Below are 16,062 nucleotides of genomic sequence, written 5' to 3'. Positions count from 1 at the left end.
TCATATCTTGATTGCTACATGATGATGAAGCAAAAATAATTGCTACTAGAGAAAATAAGGATTGAGCATATGAATTATTTTTGAGGAATAGCCAAATAGCTGTTGATGTGAAATTTCATAGATCCTGAACATTCGTGATTTGATGTTGATGAGGCTTATCTGAGAGCTTCCCTGAAGGTCCAGGCTGGTGTCATGAGCCTCGTGAGACAGGTCTTCAGGAGTGAGTCGTCAGTCAGTAAAGGGTGTGTCCCAGGAATATATGTAAAAGAAAGCTGGCCTGGATTCAAATCCTAGATTTGACATTGACTGTGAGAACTTACGTTATTTGAATTCTTTGAGCCTTAATTCTTTCATGAGCAAAACAGAGACAACTTAGTTTCTTTCTTAGAGTGTTGTTTTAAGAAACTCGCTACGGGCCGGGCGCGGTGGCTCAAGCCTGTAATCTCAGCACTTTGGGAGGCCGAGGCGGGTGGATCACGAGGTCAAGAGATCGAGACCATCCTGGTCAACATGGTGAAACCCCGTCTCTACTAAAAATACAAAAAATTAGCTGGGCATGGTGGCGCGTGCCTGTAATCCCAGCGACTCAGGAGGCTGGGGCAGGAGAATTGCCTGAACCTGGGAGGCGGAGGTTGCGGTGAGCCGAGATCGCGCCATTGCACTCCAGCCTGGGTAACAAGAGTGAAACTCCGTCCCAAAAAAAAAAAAAAAAAAAAAGAGAGACTCGCTACGATCATGTATGTAAAGTTCCTAGCATTGTACCTGGTCTATAGTAATCACCCAATGAGTGTAAGTGTTATGACCTCAGACTGAAGTTACTGTTTTCATTAAAAATGTGCTCGTGTTTAATCTTCAGAATGACTCTAAAAAGCGGTAGAAGTGATAATAAAACTGAAGGAAAATATATGTAGTCAGTAATATCCTTGATTTTGGAGAATTTTGTAGGTGAATGAACGCCAACATGGCGAGATAATTAGTATCTTAGACATACTTTGCATTGAATTATTACGTTTTATTTTATGTTATATTTATGTTTTATTTTGTTACATTTTTCATTTCATTTCCTCACTAAACCTCAACAGGCCAGTGTTGTAAAGTTGACCAAGTAGACGTAATTCCCATTTTAAAAGGGAGGAAACAATTTCAGAGAGCTTGAAACATACACTAAATTGGCGCTGGAGTCTGAACTTTAATCCAATACCTTCCTCTACTCCTGTTAACACTTCCTGATTTTCCTGGAATTATGGCTCCATTCTAGGGATGCCTGCCAGAATTCATAATCCACAAGGGAGATGCTGGGGGGAATGAAGAAAGCGATTTATATACACATCAAACTGTGTATTCCAGGAAATAAGAGAGTTCTCTTCCTGGAACATCAGTAGATGTGTGATACCATTGAGTTACGAGGCTAGTCTGAAACTGGGGCAGGTCTTCATTGAGAAAGTACATTGGGGGCAGGATAGTCCTAGAGTATTTGTGGAGATTCCCAGACTGCCTTGGGATCTAGAGCTATATTTTGGGTATTCTTTTTTTGTTTTTTGAGATGGAGTCTCTCTCTGTCGCCCAAGCTGGAGTGCAGTGGCATGATTTTGGCTCACTGCAACCTCTGTCTCCTGGGTTCAAGCGATTCTTCTGCCTCAGCCTCCCAAGTAGCTGGGATTACAGGCATGCACCCCCATGCCTGTAATTTTTGTGTTTTTTTTAAAAATAGAATTGGGGTTTCACCATATTGGCCAGGTTGGTCTCGAACACCTGACCTTGTGATCCGCCTGGCTCGGCTTCCCAGAGGGCTGTGATTACAGGTGTGAACCACCATGCCTGGCCTCCAGTTTCTCTTAGTGAATCTATTATCTATCATGTTTAACATTTTCTTATAGATTTATTGTCTCTTTGTGTTTCCTAAAAACCATATATTTTTGTCCTTGATCTCTTTTTCTGTTGGTATGTCCACTTTTTTTGCTACTAATTTATGAGTTCTATAAACATTAAGAATGTTAATTTGTTTTAATTGTGCAATATCATCAAGCAATAAGGATGATGAATTTGATGTAGCATACATTTCAGGCTTATCATTAGTCTTTTAATTTTGCTTTGGTGTTTTTGATATAGAGTTTTTAATTTTCACATAGTTTAAGCTATCAATATTTTCTTTACAGTTTGGTCTTGGACATTATACATTAAAAGGATCAATAATTTTGTCATAGTTGACTGCAGACTTTATCTTCCTTGCCCTACTATGTCCTGTGTGTTAGTCTGTTCTAATTCTGCTCATAAAGACATACCTGAGAATGGGTAATTTATAAAGGAAAGAGGTTCAATGGACTCACAGTTCCACATTGTTGGGGAGGCCTCACAATCATGGCTGAAGGCAAATGAGGAGCAAAGTCACGTCTTACATGGCGGTAGGCAAGAGAGCACGTTCAGGGGAACTCCCCTTTATGAAACCATCAGATCCATGAGACTTCTTCACTATCACGAAAACAGCATGGGAAAGACCCGCCCCCATGATTCAGTTACCTCCCACCAGGTCCCTCCCATGACATGTGGGATTCTGGGAGCTATAATTCAAGATGAGATTTGGGTGGGGACCCAGCCAAATCATATCACCCAGTAAACCAGCACGAATGTATTTACTTTCTGTTTTCTCTCCTTATCCTATGCGAGAAGTCACCACATTCTGGTAATTCTTTCTCTTCATCTCTCTTGCATCGGCTTCTTGTTTTCCATGACTGTTTCTCTCATCCCAATTAGGCCCTCATTTCCAGACCATCAAAGCTTGAGTTTCTGATGTGGTTCCTTCATATTTTCATATATTTAAATCCAGTGTCAGACCTGATTCATCCTGATTATTTTTATTCAAGGAAAAATGAAGACCATTTCATTAACTAACGCTTGGGCTCCGGCAGCCTTCACTCACTGGTCTTCTTGCTTTTTGCTTTTCTCGTGTCAATAGGGTAATCCTCTTCTTAAAAAAAAGTTTTCTGGGGCAGGCTCAGTGGCTCACACCTGTAATCCCAGCACTTTGGGAGGCTGAGGTGGGTGGATCACTTGAGGTCAGGAGGTGGAAACCAGCCTGGCCAACATGATGGAACCCTGTATCTATTAAAAATACAGAAATTAGTCAGGTATGGTGGCTCGTGCCTGTAGTCCCAGCTACTCAGGAGGCTGAAGCAGGAGAATCGCTTGAACCCGGGAGACAAAGTTCCCAATGAGCTGAGATCACCCCACTGCACCCCAGCCTGGGTGACAGAGTGAGACCCTGTCTCAAAAAAAAAAAAAAAATGTTTTCTGTTCTTCAGCCCCACCCCTTAAAAATCTCCTCTTCCCCTTGCTTTTAAATCAAATACTGACATTATTTCACTGCATCCTAGAACAGGGCGAACCCTTAATGTTCATCTACAAAATGATTTTTCACAATGCAAATAGAGGAGAGCCTACCTCTGATGCTACAGAGAACTCACTACTTTCTGTGGCTTTAATTAGTAGAACAGCCTTTCTTATTCCCTTATTTTGAAACAAAACCTATCACTATGTAACTCTCTTTCCCATCTGCTTTGTAGACTTCACCTCCGCTGCCCTTTCTTTATAAACTAGTAAAATTTGACCGCGGCCGGGAGCTGTGTCCGTTGCTGCTTAGTTCCTCATTTCTATTGTGTTTTGAGCAGTCCATCGGGTCACATAGTGTAAACTGCCACTTGTATGATGACAGCTCCCCAAATTGTGTCTCCAGGGATGAGTTCTCTGAGCTTACTGTATCTGCGTTAAACTTTTCCAACATTTGAAGGCAGTGGCATCATTCTGCCATCTCAGCCACGCCACATCTTGGTCTGCTAAGTTTTCTCTTTTCCAATGGGCAGAGTTCCATAGGCCCTTCCTATTCTATGATTTCTGGACTTTTTACTCTTTTGAAAGTCTCCTTGGGATGCTGGCTGGATTTTTAATGCCTGGATATTGTCTCGCTGGCACCTTAATGTCCTCTAGATGCAGCTACTGACTTCAGGTATTGATATAATGCTATTGGCTTCAAATGCAACCCTGTCACCTATTTCATAACAGAGTGTATGGTTGATTAAATCTCCTAGTTTTACTAGAAATCCTCCAGGTTAACAGTGATCCATGAGTCAACTCTATGGGTTTGTTTAAATGGGTATAAATGTACCTATCTCTCTCTCTTTCTCTGTGTGTGTGTGTGCATGTGTGTGTGCATATATACACGTATATATATTTAGGTTTTTGTTGAGACAGGATCTTGCTCTGTCATCTGAGTTGGAGTGCAGTGGCATGGTCATAGCTCACTGTAGCCTCAACCTCCCAGGCTCAAGTGATCCTCCCACCTCAACCACGTGAGGACTGCAGGTGTGCGCCACCACACCTGACTGATTTTTTTTAATTTCCTGTAGAGACAGGATCTTGCTACACTGCCCAGGCTGGTCTCAAACTCCTGGACTCAAGCAGTCCACCTGCCTCGGCCTCCCAAAGTGCTTGGATTATGGACATGAGCCACCATGTCCAGCCTCCCTACATGAATTCCTCATGTTAGCCAGCATTATTCCCAGGCTACTGCAGGTGCATGCCTTCATTCTCAGGGACTGCCTCCATCCTCAGGGACTCTGTAGTCCACTGTGGAGTCTGGACGGTTGCACATGAAAAAACTAGAAAGTGATAGAAACCACTATGCAACAAATCACTAAATTTTATATGACCCACCACAAGTTCTTTGTTATCCCAGAGAAGAGCATCATCAAAGCTTAATACTGACTGGGCGCAGAGCCTCACGCCTATAATCCCAGCCCTTTGGAAGGCTGAGGCAGGAGGATTGCTTGAGACCAGGAGTATGAGACCAGCCTGGGCAACCTAGCAAGACCCTGTCTCTCCAGAAAATTTTTTAAAAAATTAGCTGGGCATGGTGGTACATGACTGTAGTCTCTGTTAGTTGGGAGGGTGAGATGGGAGGATCATTTGAGGCCATGAGTTTGAAACCAGCCTCAGCAACATAGCAAGACCCTGTCCTTCTATTAAAAAAGAAAAAAAAAAAAAAAAGAACTTTAGGTGTGGTGGCTCATGCCTGTAATGCCAGCACTGTGGGAGGCCGAGGTGGTGGATCATGAGGTCAGGAGTTCAAGGCCAGCTTGGCCAATATGGTGAAACCCTGTCTCTACTAAAAATACAAAAATTAGCCAAGTGTGGTGGTGGGCACCTGTAATCCCAGCTACTCAGGAGGCTGAGGCACGAGAATTGCTTTAACCCGGAGGGCGGAGATTGCAGTGAGCTGAGATGGTACCACTGCACTCCAGCCTGGGGGACAGAGCGAGACTCTGTCTCAAAAAAAGAAAAAAAAAAAAGAAAGGGAGATATCCTTTTTGATTCACCCTTCCTACCCGTCCCTTTCCACCCTGTCCCATCAGCTCATCACGGTGCCTTGAACTCAGCAGCTTTTTAGTACATATGGTTTATGGACTCAGGTTTATTAGAAAAACACTGTGATTTGGAGTGGTCAGAGATAGTCTTATAAGGAGACCTTGATTTGCACTGAGTTTGGAAAGATGGGTGTGGGAGGGCATCCAGAGAAGGATAAGTATGTGGAATGAGCTGACGTAGTGAATTACTTAGGGGGTGGGAAAAGACCTGCTTGCTGAGAGAGGAGCAGGTGGCGAGAAATGAGTTGGCAGCACTGCGGAGTGGTTAGGAGCGTGAGTTTTTGGAATCCAAAAGACCTGGATTTGAATTTGTCTTTCACTTCCTAGCTGTGGGATCTTGGGTAGATTAATTCAGCCTTCAACATCAGTTTCATCACCTGTTAAATAGGGTTGATACCTCACTCAGAAAGTTGTTGTGGAGTTGTTGTACGTAAAATTCTTTCCTCTAGCGCTTGGCCTGTGGTATGGCAGGAGCTCGTTGAGCTGTGGTTAAGAGCCCAGTGTTATTATGTGTTGGAATGTTAAGATTAGATTTTGGAGAGCCTTAAAAGATGGGCAGGGAAACTTAACTTCATGAGTTAGGTAAAAAAATGTATGAGCAGAGTTATTCCCCAAGTTATCATCTGATGCTTTCCATCCACCATGCTTCCTCTATGAGAAATCTCAGGGCCAGGATGCTTGCTGCACACACAGGAATTTTTTACCTAATGTGGCTGAGCTGATTTAGTTCATCCTTAATGGGCCTCATTCCTAGGAGGGTCCTTCTCATTGCCAGTTTATTACAGATGCACATAGAGGGCTACAGGCAGTGCCTAACTCAGTCTTTCATGTGGAAATTATACCACGCCCACGTTGTCCTTTTCTTTAGCCAGTCGTACTATGGTTGCAAACTTGCATTCTTTTCAGCATGAATAGTCTTCTAATAAGTGTCTATGATATTTCTAACGTAAATTCTATTACTTGTATATTAGCTTCCTAGGACTGCTATCACAAAGTATCACAAACTTAGTGGCTTAAACCACAGAAATTTGTTTCAAATTCTGAAATACCTAAATGTTTGGAGGTGAGAAGTCTAAGATCAAGGTGACGGCAAGGATGGTTCCTTGTGACAGACGGAAGGAAGGCTCTGTTCATGCTTCTCTCCTGGCTGCCGGTGGTTGCAGGCAATTTTTGGTGTTCCTTGGCCAAGTGATAGATGTATCACTGTAATCTGTGCCTTCTTCTTCACATGGCATTCTTCCTATGTGTTCTTGCCTAGTCTTACCCATCTGCATGCCTGTTTTCATATCCCCTCCCCCCTTTTTTTGAAATGGAGTCTCCCTCTGTCACCAGGCTGGAGTGCAGTGGTGCAATCTTGGCTCTCTGCAGCCTCCACCTTCCGGGTTCAAGCGATTCTCCTGTCTCAGCCCCTCCAGGTAGCTGGGACTACAGGCACTCACCACCACACCCAGCTAATTTCGTATTTTTAGTAGAGATGGAGTTTCAGCATGTTGGCCAGGATGGTCTCGATCTCTTGACTTTGTGATCTGCCTGCCTCAGCCTCCCAAAGTCCTGGGATTACAGGCATGACCCACCACTCCTGGCCTCAGATTTTCTCTTTTAAAAAGGACACCAGTCATATTGGATCAGAGTTTCCTGTTACACCCCATTTTCACTTGATGACCTCCATAAAGACCCTTTTGACACCGGGTATGGTGGCTCACACCTGTAATCCCAGTACTTTGGGAGGCTGAGGCAGGTGAATCACCTGAGGTCAGGAGTTCAAGACCAGTCTGACCAACATGGTGAAACCCCATCTCTACTAAAAAATAAATAAAAAGAAAAAAACTTAGCCAGGCATGGTGGCAAGCACCCATAATCCCAGCTCAGGAGACTGAGGAAGGAGAATCTCTTGAACCTGGGAGGCAGAGGTTGCAGTGAGCCAAGATCATGCCATTGTACTCCAGCCTGGGCAACAGAGCAAACTCTGTCTCAAAAAAAAAAAAAAAAAAAGACCGTATTTACAAATAAGGTCACATTTTGAGGTACTGGGGGTTGGGACTTAAACATGTCTGTTTTGGGATATCCAATTCAACCCATGGCATTTCACTCTCTGACCCCCCAAAATTCATGTTCTTTTGGTGTGCAAAATAGACTCATTCATCTCAACATCTCCAAAAGTCCTAATTGTCCCAGCATCAACTCTAATTCCCAAATCTCAGCTACACATCAACTCGAAATCCCAAAACCTTCCCTCAAAATCATCCAAACAAGTTACAAGTGAGACTTCGGATATGATTCCTCCTGGGGTGGAGTTTCTTTCCATCTGCAAACCTGCGAAGCCAGACAAACAGTTACTTGCTTCTCGCATACAATGGTGGGGCAGCATAGACTTTACCATTGTGAAAGGGAGAAATTGGAAGGGAAAGAGGAGTCGTGGGTCCCTCGAGAGTTCAAAAGCTAGGAAGGAAAATCCCACTGGCTTTTAAGGTTTAAAAATAATCCTTTGTGTCTTGATACTGATTCCTCTGGGCTCATGATCCGGGCCTATGAGAGTAGCAGCCCCAACCCCTCAGCCTTGGATGGTCATGGCTCTGCCCTGTGGATTCATGATGGGCACCTCTGGGGTTGTGTTTGCAGCCACAAGCCCTCCTGGCTTTGGAACAACTATCAAAGTCATTTTTCCCTTTTTCAAAAGATAACACATTTGCAGCCAAATAGGTCTATCAGCCCATTTCCTCCCTAAAGTCCTAGAAGTACAACAGCATTTCTTCATTCCGTCTTAACTCTGTCACCTTCAGTCCAAGCCAGCAGTGTTTCTGCTGAGATGGTTGGCTGGATTCACAAACCATAGCCTTGGTGTTCTCTTCTGAACATGCTTTCTTATCATTTGCAATATGGATAGCCTGAGAATTTGCCAAATTTTCAAGTTCTAGTTCCTTCTGGCTTAAAAGTTTCTGTTTCAATTTATCTCTCTTCCTTCACTCACATTTTATTATAAATAGCAGCAGACTGTGCCTTCAACACTTTTCTTAGAAACAGCTTCAGCTAAATATCTGAGTTTATTACTTACAAGTTCTACTTTGTATCCAATAGAACACAGTACAGCCAAATTTTCTGTCATTTCATAGAAAGGATCACCTTTTCTCCAGTTTCCTATAATGTTTTCCTCATTTCCATCTTAAACGTCACCAGAAGCATCCTAGGATTCATCTCTCTAGCAATACTCTGTTCATAACAATATATCTATTCTCTAAGGTGCTGAAAGCTTTCTCCATAACCTTCCTCTTTTCTTTCTGAGCCCTCACTAGAATCTCCTTTAACACCTGTGTTTCTACCAACAGTCTCTTCAAGGCAATCTAGGGTTTTTCTGTCATACCTCTCACAACTCTCTCAGTTTCTACTCATCACTCAATTCCAAAACCACTTCTACATTTATAGGTGTTTGTTACAGCAGCATTCCACAGTCCAATCACAAAATCAGTGTTAAGTTTCCTAGAAATTCCATAACGAAGCACTAACGACTGGATGGCTTAAGCAACATAAATTTATTGCCTCAAAGCTCCAGGGGTGAAAACACAGAGATCAAGATAGCAGGATTTGTTCCTTCAAATGGATATAAGAGAGAATTTGTTCCATGTCTTTCTCCTTGCTTCTGGTTGTTTTTTGGCAATCTTTGATGGTTCCTTGGCTTGTAAATGTATCACTTGGATTTTTGCCTTTATCACATGGTATGCTTCCTAGGTTTCTTCACATAGTCTTCCCTCTCTGCAACTCTGTCACCAAATTTCTCCATTTGTATAAGAACACCAGTCATATTGGATTAGGACCCACCTTAATGATCTTATTTTAACTTGATTATCTCTGTAAAGATCTTATTTCCAAATAAGATCACATTCTGAAGTACTGGGGTTTGGGATTTCAACATATCTTTTTTTGGAGATACCATTTGATCCATGATACTCAATAAATTATAAGCATTTCCAACCAGTGCAGCAGCTCACACCTGTAATCCCAGCACTTTGGGAGGCCAAGGCAGGTGGATCAAGACCAGCCTGACCAACATGGTGAAATCCCGTCTCTACTAAAAATACAAAAATTAGCCAGGTGTGATGGTGTGCACCTGTAATCCCACTACTCAGGAGGCTGAGGCAGGAAAATCACTTGGACCCAGGAGGCGGAGGTTGCAGTGAGCCAAGATTGCGTCATTGCACTCCAGCCTGGGCAAAAGAGTGAGACTCTGTCTCAAAAAAAAAAAAAAAAAAAATTATAAGCATATCCTAGCAGTAAGTCAAGATTTTCAAACACAGGTTAACATATCTTCTAGTTAAATAAAACATACACTTGGGTTGTTATATATTTACTAATGAGTCCATTCATTTAGTATTTATTGAATTCCTACTATGTGTCGGACATTCTCTAGCATCATGGAGTTCTTGAACTTAGATGAGAAATAATTTACATCGTTTCTTTCATTAACCTCTTTGAAAACTACCAATCTTTCCTGATATGGATGTTGGTAACAAACCACAGTAGTGTTAGCAGGACCTGTAACTTTATTACATACAGCTTTTTATACCGTATATCACAGACCTTTTCATAGCGCACAACAGTTGTAGGAGAGACTTCAGTATATGGTTTATGATCTTCACTAACTTGAAATTATGAATGATTGCAATTTTTGGTAGATCTCAAGTACTCTCCCCCTTTTTTTTGAGACAGGGTCTGGCTCTGTCACCCAGGAGTGCAATGGCATGATCTTGGCTTGCTGCAACCTCTGTCTTCTGGGGTTCAAGGGATTCTTTTGCCTTAGCCTCCAAAGTAGCTGTGACTACAGGTACATGCCACCACACCTGGCTAATTTTTGTATTTTTTTTTTTTTTTTTTTGTAGAAATGAGGTTTCGCTGTGTCGCCCAGGCTGGTCTCAAACTCCTGGGCTCAAGTAATCCACCCACCTCAGCCTCCCAAAGTGCTGGAATTACAGGCTTCAGCCACTAAGCCTGGCCTGCTCCAAAGAAAATAAAACAAGATGATGTGTTCATAGAGAGACACATATATTGTTACATCAAACTTTCAAAAGACTTTGGATTACTACATAATTCTTAAAAAGAAAGCTGTAAACTGTATTCAACTTTAAAAAAAGATTTTGGGTAATTAAAACATTTCAGATAATTTCAAGATAATTGATTTATTTTCTAAAAATCTGTGTATGTTATTTTACTCATTTAGCAGTGTTGTCCTGAGAAGCGTTCATAGGGTTCACTAGATTCTTCAGAAGTTTCACCACACAAAAAATGATTCAGAAACATTATTCGAGATGCTGGAAATAAAGTAGCAAACAAGTCAGTGAAGGTCCCTGCTTCCACAGAACTTACCTCGGGGGACGAGGAAAGAGGAAGATGACAAACAGTAAACAGAGAATCAGCAGATTTTTCGATAGTCATAAGGGCTGTGTATACAACTCATGCACGTGTGTGTGTGTGTGTGTGTGTGTGTGTGTGTGTGTGTGTGTGTGTGCGCGCCTGCCTGTATGTAGGAGAGTAGGAGCAATAAGAGAAACCAGATCATGTACAGCATGTAGACTAGTGTAATAAGTTTCAATTTTATTCTAATCACATTGTGTGTCCATTAAAGATTTTTTAAATTGTGATAAAATACACATAATGTAAAATTTACCATCTTAATCATTTTAAGGTACAGTTCAGTGGCATTAAGTGCATTCACATTAATGTGTAACTATTGCCACCATCATCCATGAGACTTTTTATCTCACAAAACTAAAGCTCTGTACCCATTAACCAATAACCCCCTTCCCTTCCTCATCACTGGAGCAGTAACATGATGTGTTTGACATTTTAAAAGCATGACTTCATTTAAAAAGCATGAAGACAATGTTGCTAGGCAAGAATAGAAGTGCCAACAGGAAACCAGCTAGGGAATATGGCAGACGAGAGGTGACAGTGGATGAACTATGGTGTTGACAGAAAATGGATTTGAAATGGACTTTGGCAGTAAATCAGACGGGATTAGATGATGGACTGGAATAGGTATGGTGGAGGACTTGGGTTCTGTTTCGGACATGGTAAGTCTGAATTGCGTCTTTGCCGTCCAAGTGGAAGTCTCTAACAGTTGGGTAGACAAGTCAGGGTTCAGGAAAAACACCAGGATATATTGCAGAGTCCTGGGCAAATGAGTGGTATTTGAAGCAATGGGAATGGATGAGATTATCCAGGAAGATCATATAGATAAAGAACAGGCCCGGGAATAATCTCTGGGGTACTGTCATTGTTTAGAGGTCAAGTTGAGAAGAAGAGAACTTTATGAGTGGCTTGTTCCAATCTTAGAGAACTTAGTGCTGTAGGAACGTGGATCTAGGCTCAGACAAACAGACACTTCCAGTTGAAAATTCCATCAAACTAGTCTTAGCCAGGTTGTACTGCGTCTGGCTATGAGAGAGGGGCAATCTCATCTTCTAATTTACATTTAAACCTAGGACTTCTAAGATGGCGCTGGGATGGAGGAGGCAAGACAGCATCACAGAGAAATTGTTTTATTATTATTTTATTCTTTATAATTTCAACTTTATTTTAGATGCAGGGGGTACATGTGCACGTTTGTCGCACTGGTATGTTGCATGATGCTAAGGTCTGCGGTGTGATTAATCCCAACATCCAGGGATTAATAGGTAATTTTGCAACTCTGGCCCCTTTCTACCCTCCCCTCTGTCATGGTCCCCAGTATCTGTTCCCATCTTTATGTCCACGAGTACCCAACGTTTAGCTCCTGCTTATAAGAGAACATACAGTATTTGGCTTTCTGTTTCTGAGTCAATTCATTTAGGATAATGGCCTCTAGCTACAGTCATGTTGCTGCCAAGGACAGATTTCATTCTTTTTTATGGCTGTGGAGAAATAATAATTTGAAAGCATTCAACAAATTATTGAATGTAGAAAACATAATTATATAAATGGAATTAACATAATATTAACAAATCAAAGAGGAGGTAAATATTTCTTGGAAGAAAACCTTTCAGTAAGTATCTTTTGTCATCCCAGAAATTAAGGAGACTAAACATACATTTAAATTTTATCAGTCATACAATATACTATTTTATACATATTATGTATCAATAGCTATCTGATTGGTTGATCATGTAAGGTTTAAGAAGTGGTCCAAAATCAAGTTTGAAAAGTTATGTCATTTTTATGTATGTATGTTATTTTTTTGGTTCCAGTAAAAAAAAAATTAAATGTTTTTCAGTGATCTTTCAGTATCTAATAGTTTATCATCTCTAAATGTACTTTTTGAAAAATAAATTTTCTAACATGGGGTATAATATAACTTGAAATTCATGCTGTTAATTTATTCAGTTGTCACTATAGCCTGACCTCTTGGGTAGGATTTTAATTAACAAATTATGAAAATGTTGAATGTCATTTGACTTGTGATTTGATGCTTTTAATAGTTCGTGGTTTGCTAATTATTTGGAAATCTCTCACTCCTTTGTACTAGAAGAAGCATTCTGGCTTCTGCATGTGTTCCTGTTTGCCATACTCAAACATTTGGGAAATGGAAATAGGGAAGCAGCAGCTTCTTAGAAAAACTGTAGATGAATGGAACAGGAACTGCAAAGTTAGCAACATGTAAGAGGAACTGTCGATCTTGTCCATGATTGCTTTGGCTTATTTTTTCTCCTTTGCTAGGAGACCTGTTCTGATGATGTGTGTGGTCTTCACCACACTGCCCTCCCTCACCTTTTCCATAGCAGTGACTGAGGTATGGAATTTTGATTTCTTCTGCTACACGGTTCTGAAGTTTTATAATTTCTTGTTATTGAAATTTGATAGAGCAGTATGCTCAACAAATTTCTTGACATTTATGTAATCCAATCTTCCAGGTTGCAATATATGTTATTTAAAGTACTAAGATCATTTTTACCTCTGTGATTGTGAAGGAAAGTCTAATAGCCAATTTTTAAAAAATTACTTTTGTGTTTGTGTGTATGAGACAGAAATGAAATTTGAACATTTAAAAAGTGAAAAATGTGAAAGGTGATTTGTATTTGTTTCTTCTGTCAACCTGATGTTTTTTGTGATCGTCCCCAATTCCAAATGAATACAACACGATCTAAGGGAAGGACCACTTATATTGTAACACCTTGATAAGATGTCCATTGATAAATAATTTGCATGTTTTATTTATTTGAAAATAATGTTGAGTTTATGTTTGGATCAAATATAGCTTCAAAAGGTCTTGGATAGGTACCTACAGGGCAGGAATATTCAGGCTATGAGCACTTCATTATCCAACAAGGTCAGAGAAGAATGCCCCACTAATCTTATTAATTTGCAAGGTGCTGTGAAAGATAATTTAAATTTCCCCAAAGCGTACTTAATTTAGTTAAATGACTTAATTTACCTTGTGATGATATTTCACTTATATGTGGAGCAAATATTCACTAAGTGTATATTACAGGCCAGGCACTGTTAGGTACAGGGGATAGGGGACGTAGGAAACATGGCAGAGTCTCTGATATAATTTTCTGACATTAGAGAGAAAAATAAACAGGCAATTAGAACAAGTATTACAAGTGTTATGAGACAGGTCAGTACCGAGTAATGTATGAGATTAGAAATTACATGGTTGTTAGAATGCATCATAGGTGCTACTAGAATCCATCACAAATGCTACATTAGGACACTATATGAATGCGTGAAATAATTTTGGGAGATCATACAGGTGTGCTTTGCATCAAATGAACTGCAACAGATGAATATTTCTATCTAGATCTGTCTTTTCCCCTCCAAAAGACCTTGTAAATCATTTGGAAGGTTCCCAAAAGCTGTAAAAATTCTGTTTACAACCTTTCAAGAAACATTACTGCAATAAACTGATGGCACATCTGGAGCTTCGTAGCCCTTTTTGGTTCTATTTTGTGATGTCTCATCCACTGTTACTCCCTTCCCCTCCCCTCCCCTCCCCTTCCCTTTTTTTCTTATTTAATTTTCACCAAAGTATAACATATATAACACATAAAAAGTATAGTAACAATGGAACACCACGAAGCAACCCCCAGGTAAACATTGTTCAGGTCAAGGTCAAGAAGGAAACTTTGGCCAGCTCCACACCAATGTTCCTTTATTGTATTTTATTTTTGTATAAAACAACCCATGGCTTGCTCTTTTTATTTTTCATGCTGCTTTTAATGACTCCCTTTCCCTCCTTTCCAGAAGTCACTTCTTACTTGACTTCTGATACTGCAGGCTAGTTTGTCTGGTTTTTGAACTTTTTCCAAGGAGAAATCAAATGATATCTGGCTTCTTTTATTTAAAATATGGTTGTGAGGGTCGTTCGTGTTTTTTTGAATACCAGAAGCTCATTCAGTTTCATCGTAGAGTATTTCCTTATATGAAAAGATCATAATTAACTTATGTTCTGCTCTTGGTCGCCATCTTGCTTGTTTCCAGTTTCGGCAATTACAAATAATGTGGCTGTGCACATCTGCGAAGATGCCTTTTGGTGTGTGCGTATTTCTGTTGGTTACATATGCAGGAGCAGAACTGATGAATCATGAGATCTTGAAATGTTGAATTGTGACAGATAAGCTCAAACAGCTTTCCAAACAGATTGTACTGATTTTTATAGCATCACTATAGAACTCACCAGCAGAGAAGGAGCATTCACCACCGCTTGCATTGTGTCTTTTTTTTTTTTTTTTTTTTTGAATGGAGTCTCGCTCCCCAGGCTGGAGTGTAGTAGCAAGTACAATCTCTGCTCACTGCAACCTCTGCCTCCAGGTTCAGGCAATTCTCTTGCCTCAGCCTCCCTAGCAGCTGGGATTACAGACGTCCACCCCCTGCCCCAATAATTTTTGTATTTTTAGTACAGACAGGATTTCACCATATTGGCTGGTCTGGTCTTGAACTCCTGACCTTAAGCGATCCACCCGCTTCGGCCTCCCAAAATGCTGAGATTATAGGCATGAGCCGCCACGCCCAGCATCATCATGTCTTTTTATTTCAGCTCTTCTGGTGGGTGTGATTCTGAATCTCTTTGTAGTTTAAATTACATTTCTCCAGTAATTACCAAGGTTGAGCATCTTTTTGTTGTGCCCATTTTTTTTATTGTGTTGCTTATTTTAAAAAAATCTATTTGGAAGACTTATTTTCATATTCAGATTACACAAACTCCTTTTGATTATATGTGTTGCAAATATCTTTCCTCTCTGTAATTTGTCTTCACTCTTTTATATATTTTTGATGAAAAGAAATTCTTAAAAAAATAGTCCAATTTATCTATTTATTTTCTTTATGGACAGTGCTTCTGGTCCCTTATAGAAGATTTTTTTATTGTGAATCTGAACTTCAAAATCTTAAAATCTTTCCCCAAATATTAAAAAAAAAAAGTATATGTATGTATATATATATATGTATATGCGTATATATACACATATATATGCATATACATATATACATACATATACATATATATTTTTAAAATTTATATTTTAAATTACATATATATTTTAAATATACATATACATATATACACAATACAAATATATATGTATATGTATGTATGTGTGTGTATGTGTATATATACATACACATATATATACACAAAACAAATGTGTGTATATATATGTGTATGTATATATGTGTATAT

At 40.1% G+C, this 16,062-nt stretch overlaps 1 protein-coding gene across 1 annotated transcript in view; it reads left to right on the top strand.

Moving 5' to 3' along the window:
* Positions 1–16,062, top strand: part of TMEM236 (transmembrane protein 236) — a 46,710-nt gene that overhangs the window by 6,947 nt on the left and 23,701 nt on the right. The window contains exon 2 of the mRNA XM_032243956.1: positions 13,101–13,173. Coding sequence (XP_032099847.1) covers positions 13,101–13,173 — 73 coding nt within the window. The remainder of the gene's footprint in view (positions 1–13,100; positions 13,174–16,062) is intronic.

The sequence above is a fragment of the Sapajus apella genome, unplaced genomic scaffold (assembly GCF_009761245.1).
Source record: "Sapajus apella isolate SASKATOON/1434 unplaced genomic scaffold, GSC_monkey_1.0 scaffold53, whole genome shotgun sequence".
In the NCBI taxonomy this organism is placed as follows: domain Eukaryota; kingdom Metazoa; phylum Chordata; class Mammalia; order Primates; family Cebidae; genus Sapajus; species Sapajus apella.
Note: the sequence above shows the minus strand (reverse complement) of the source record. Positions and strands in the feature narration are given on the sequence as shown.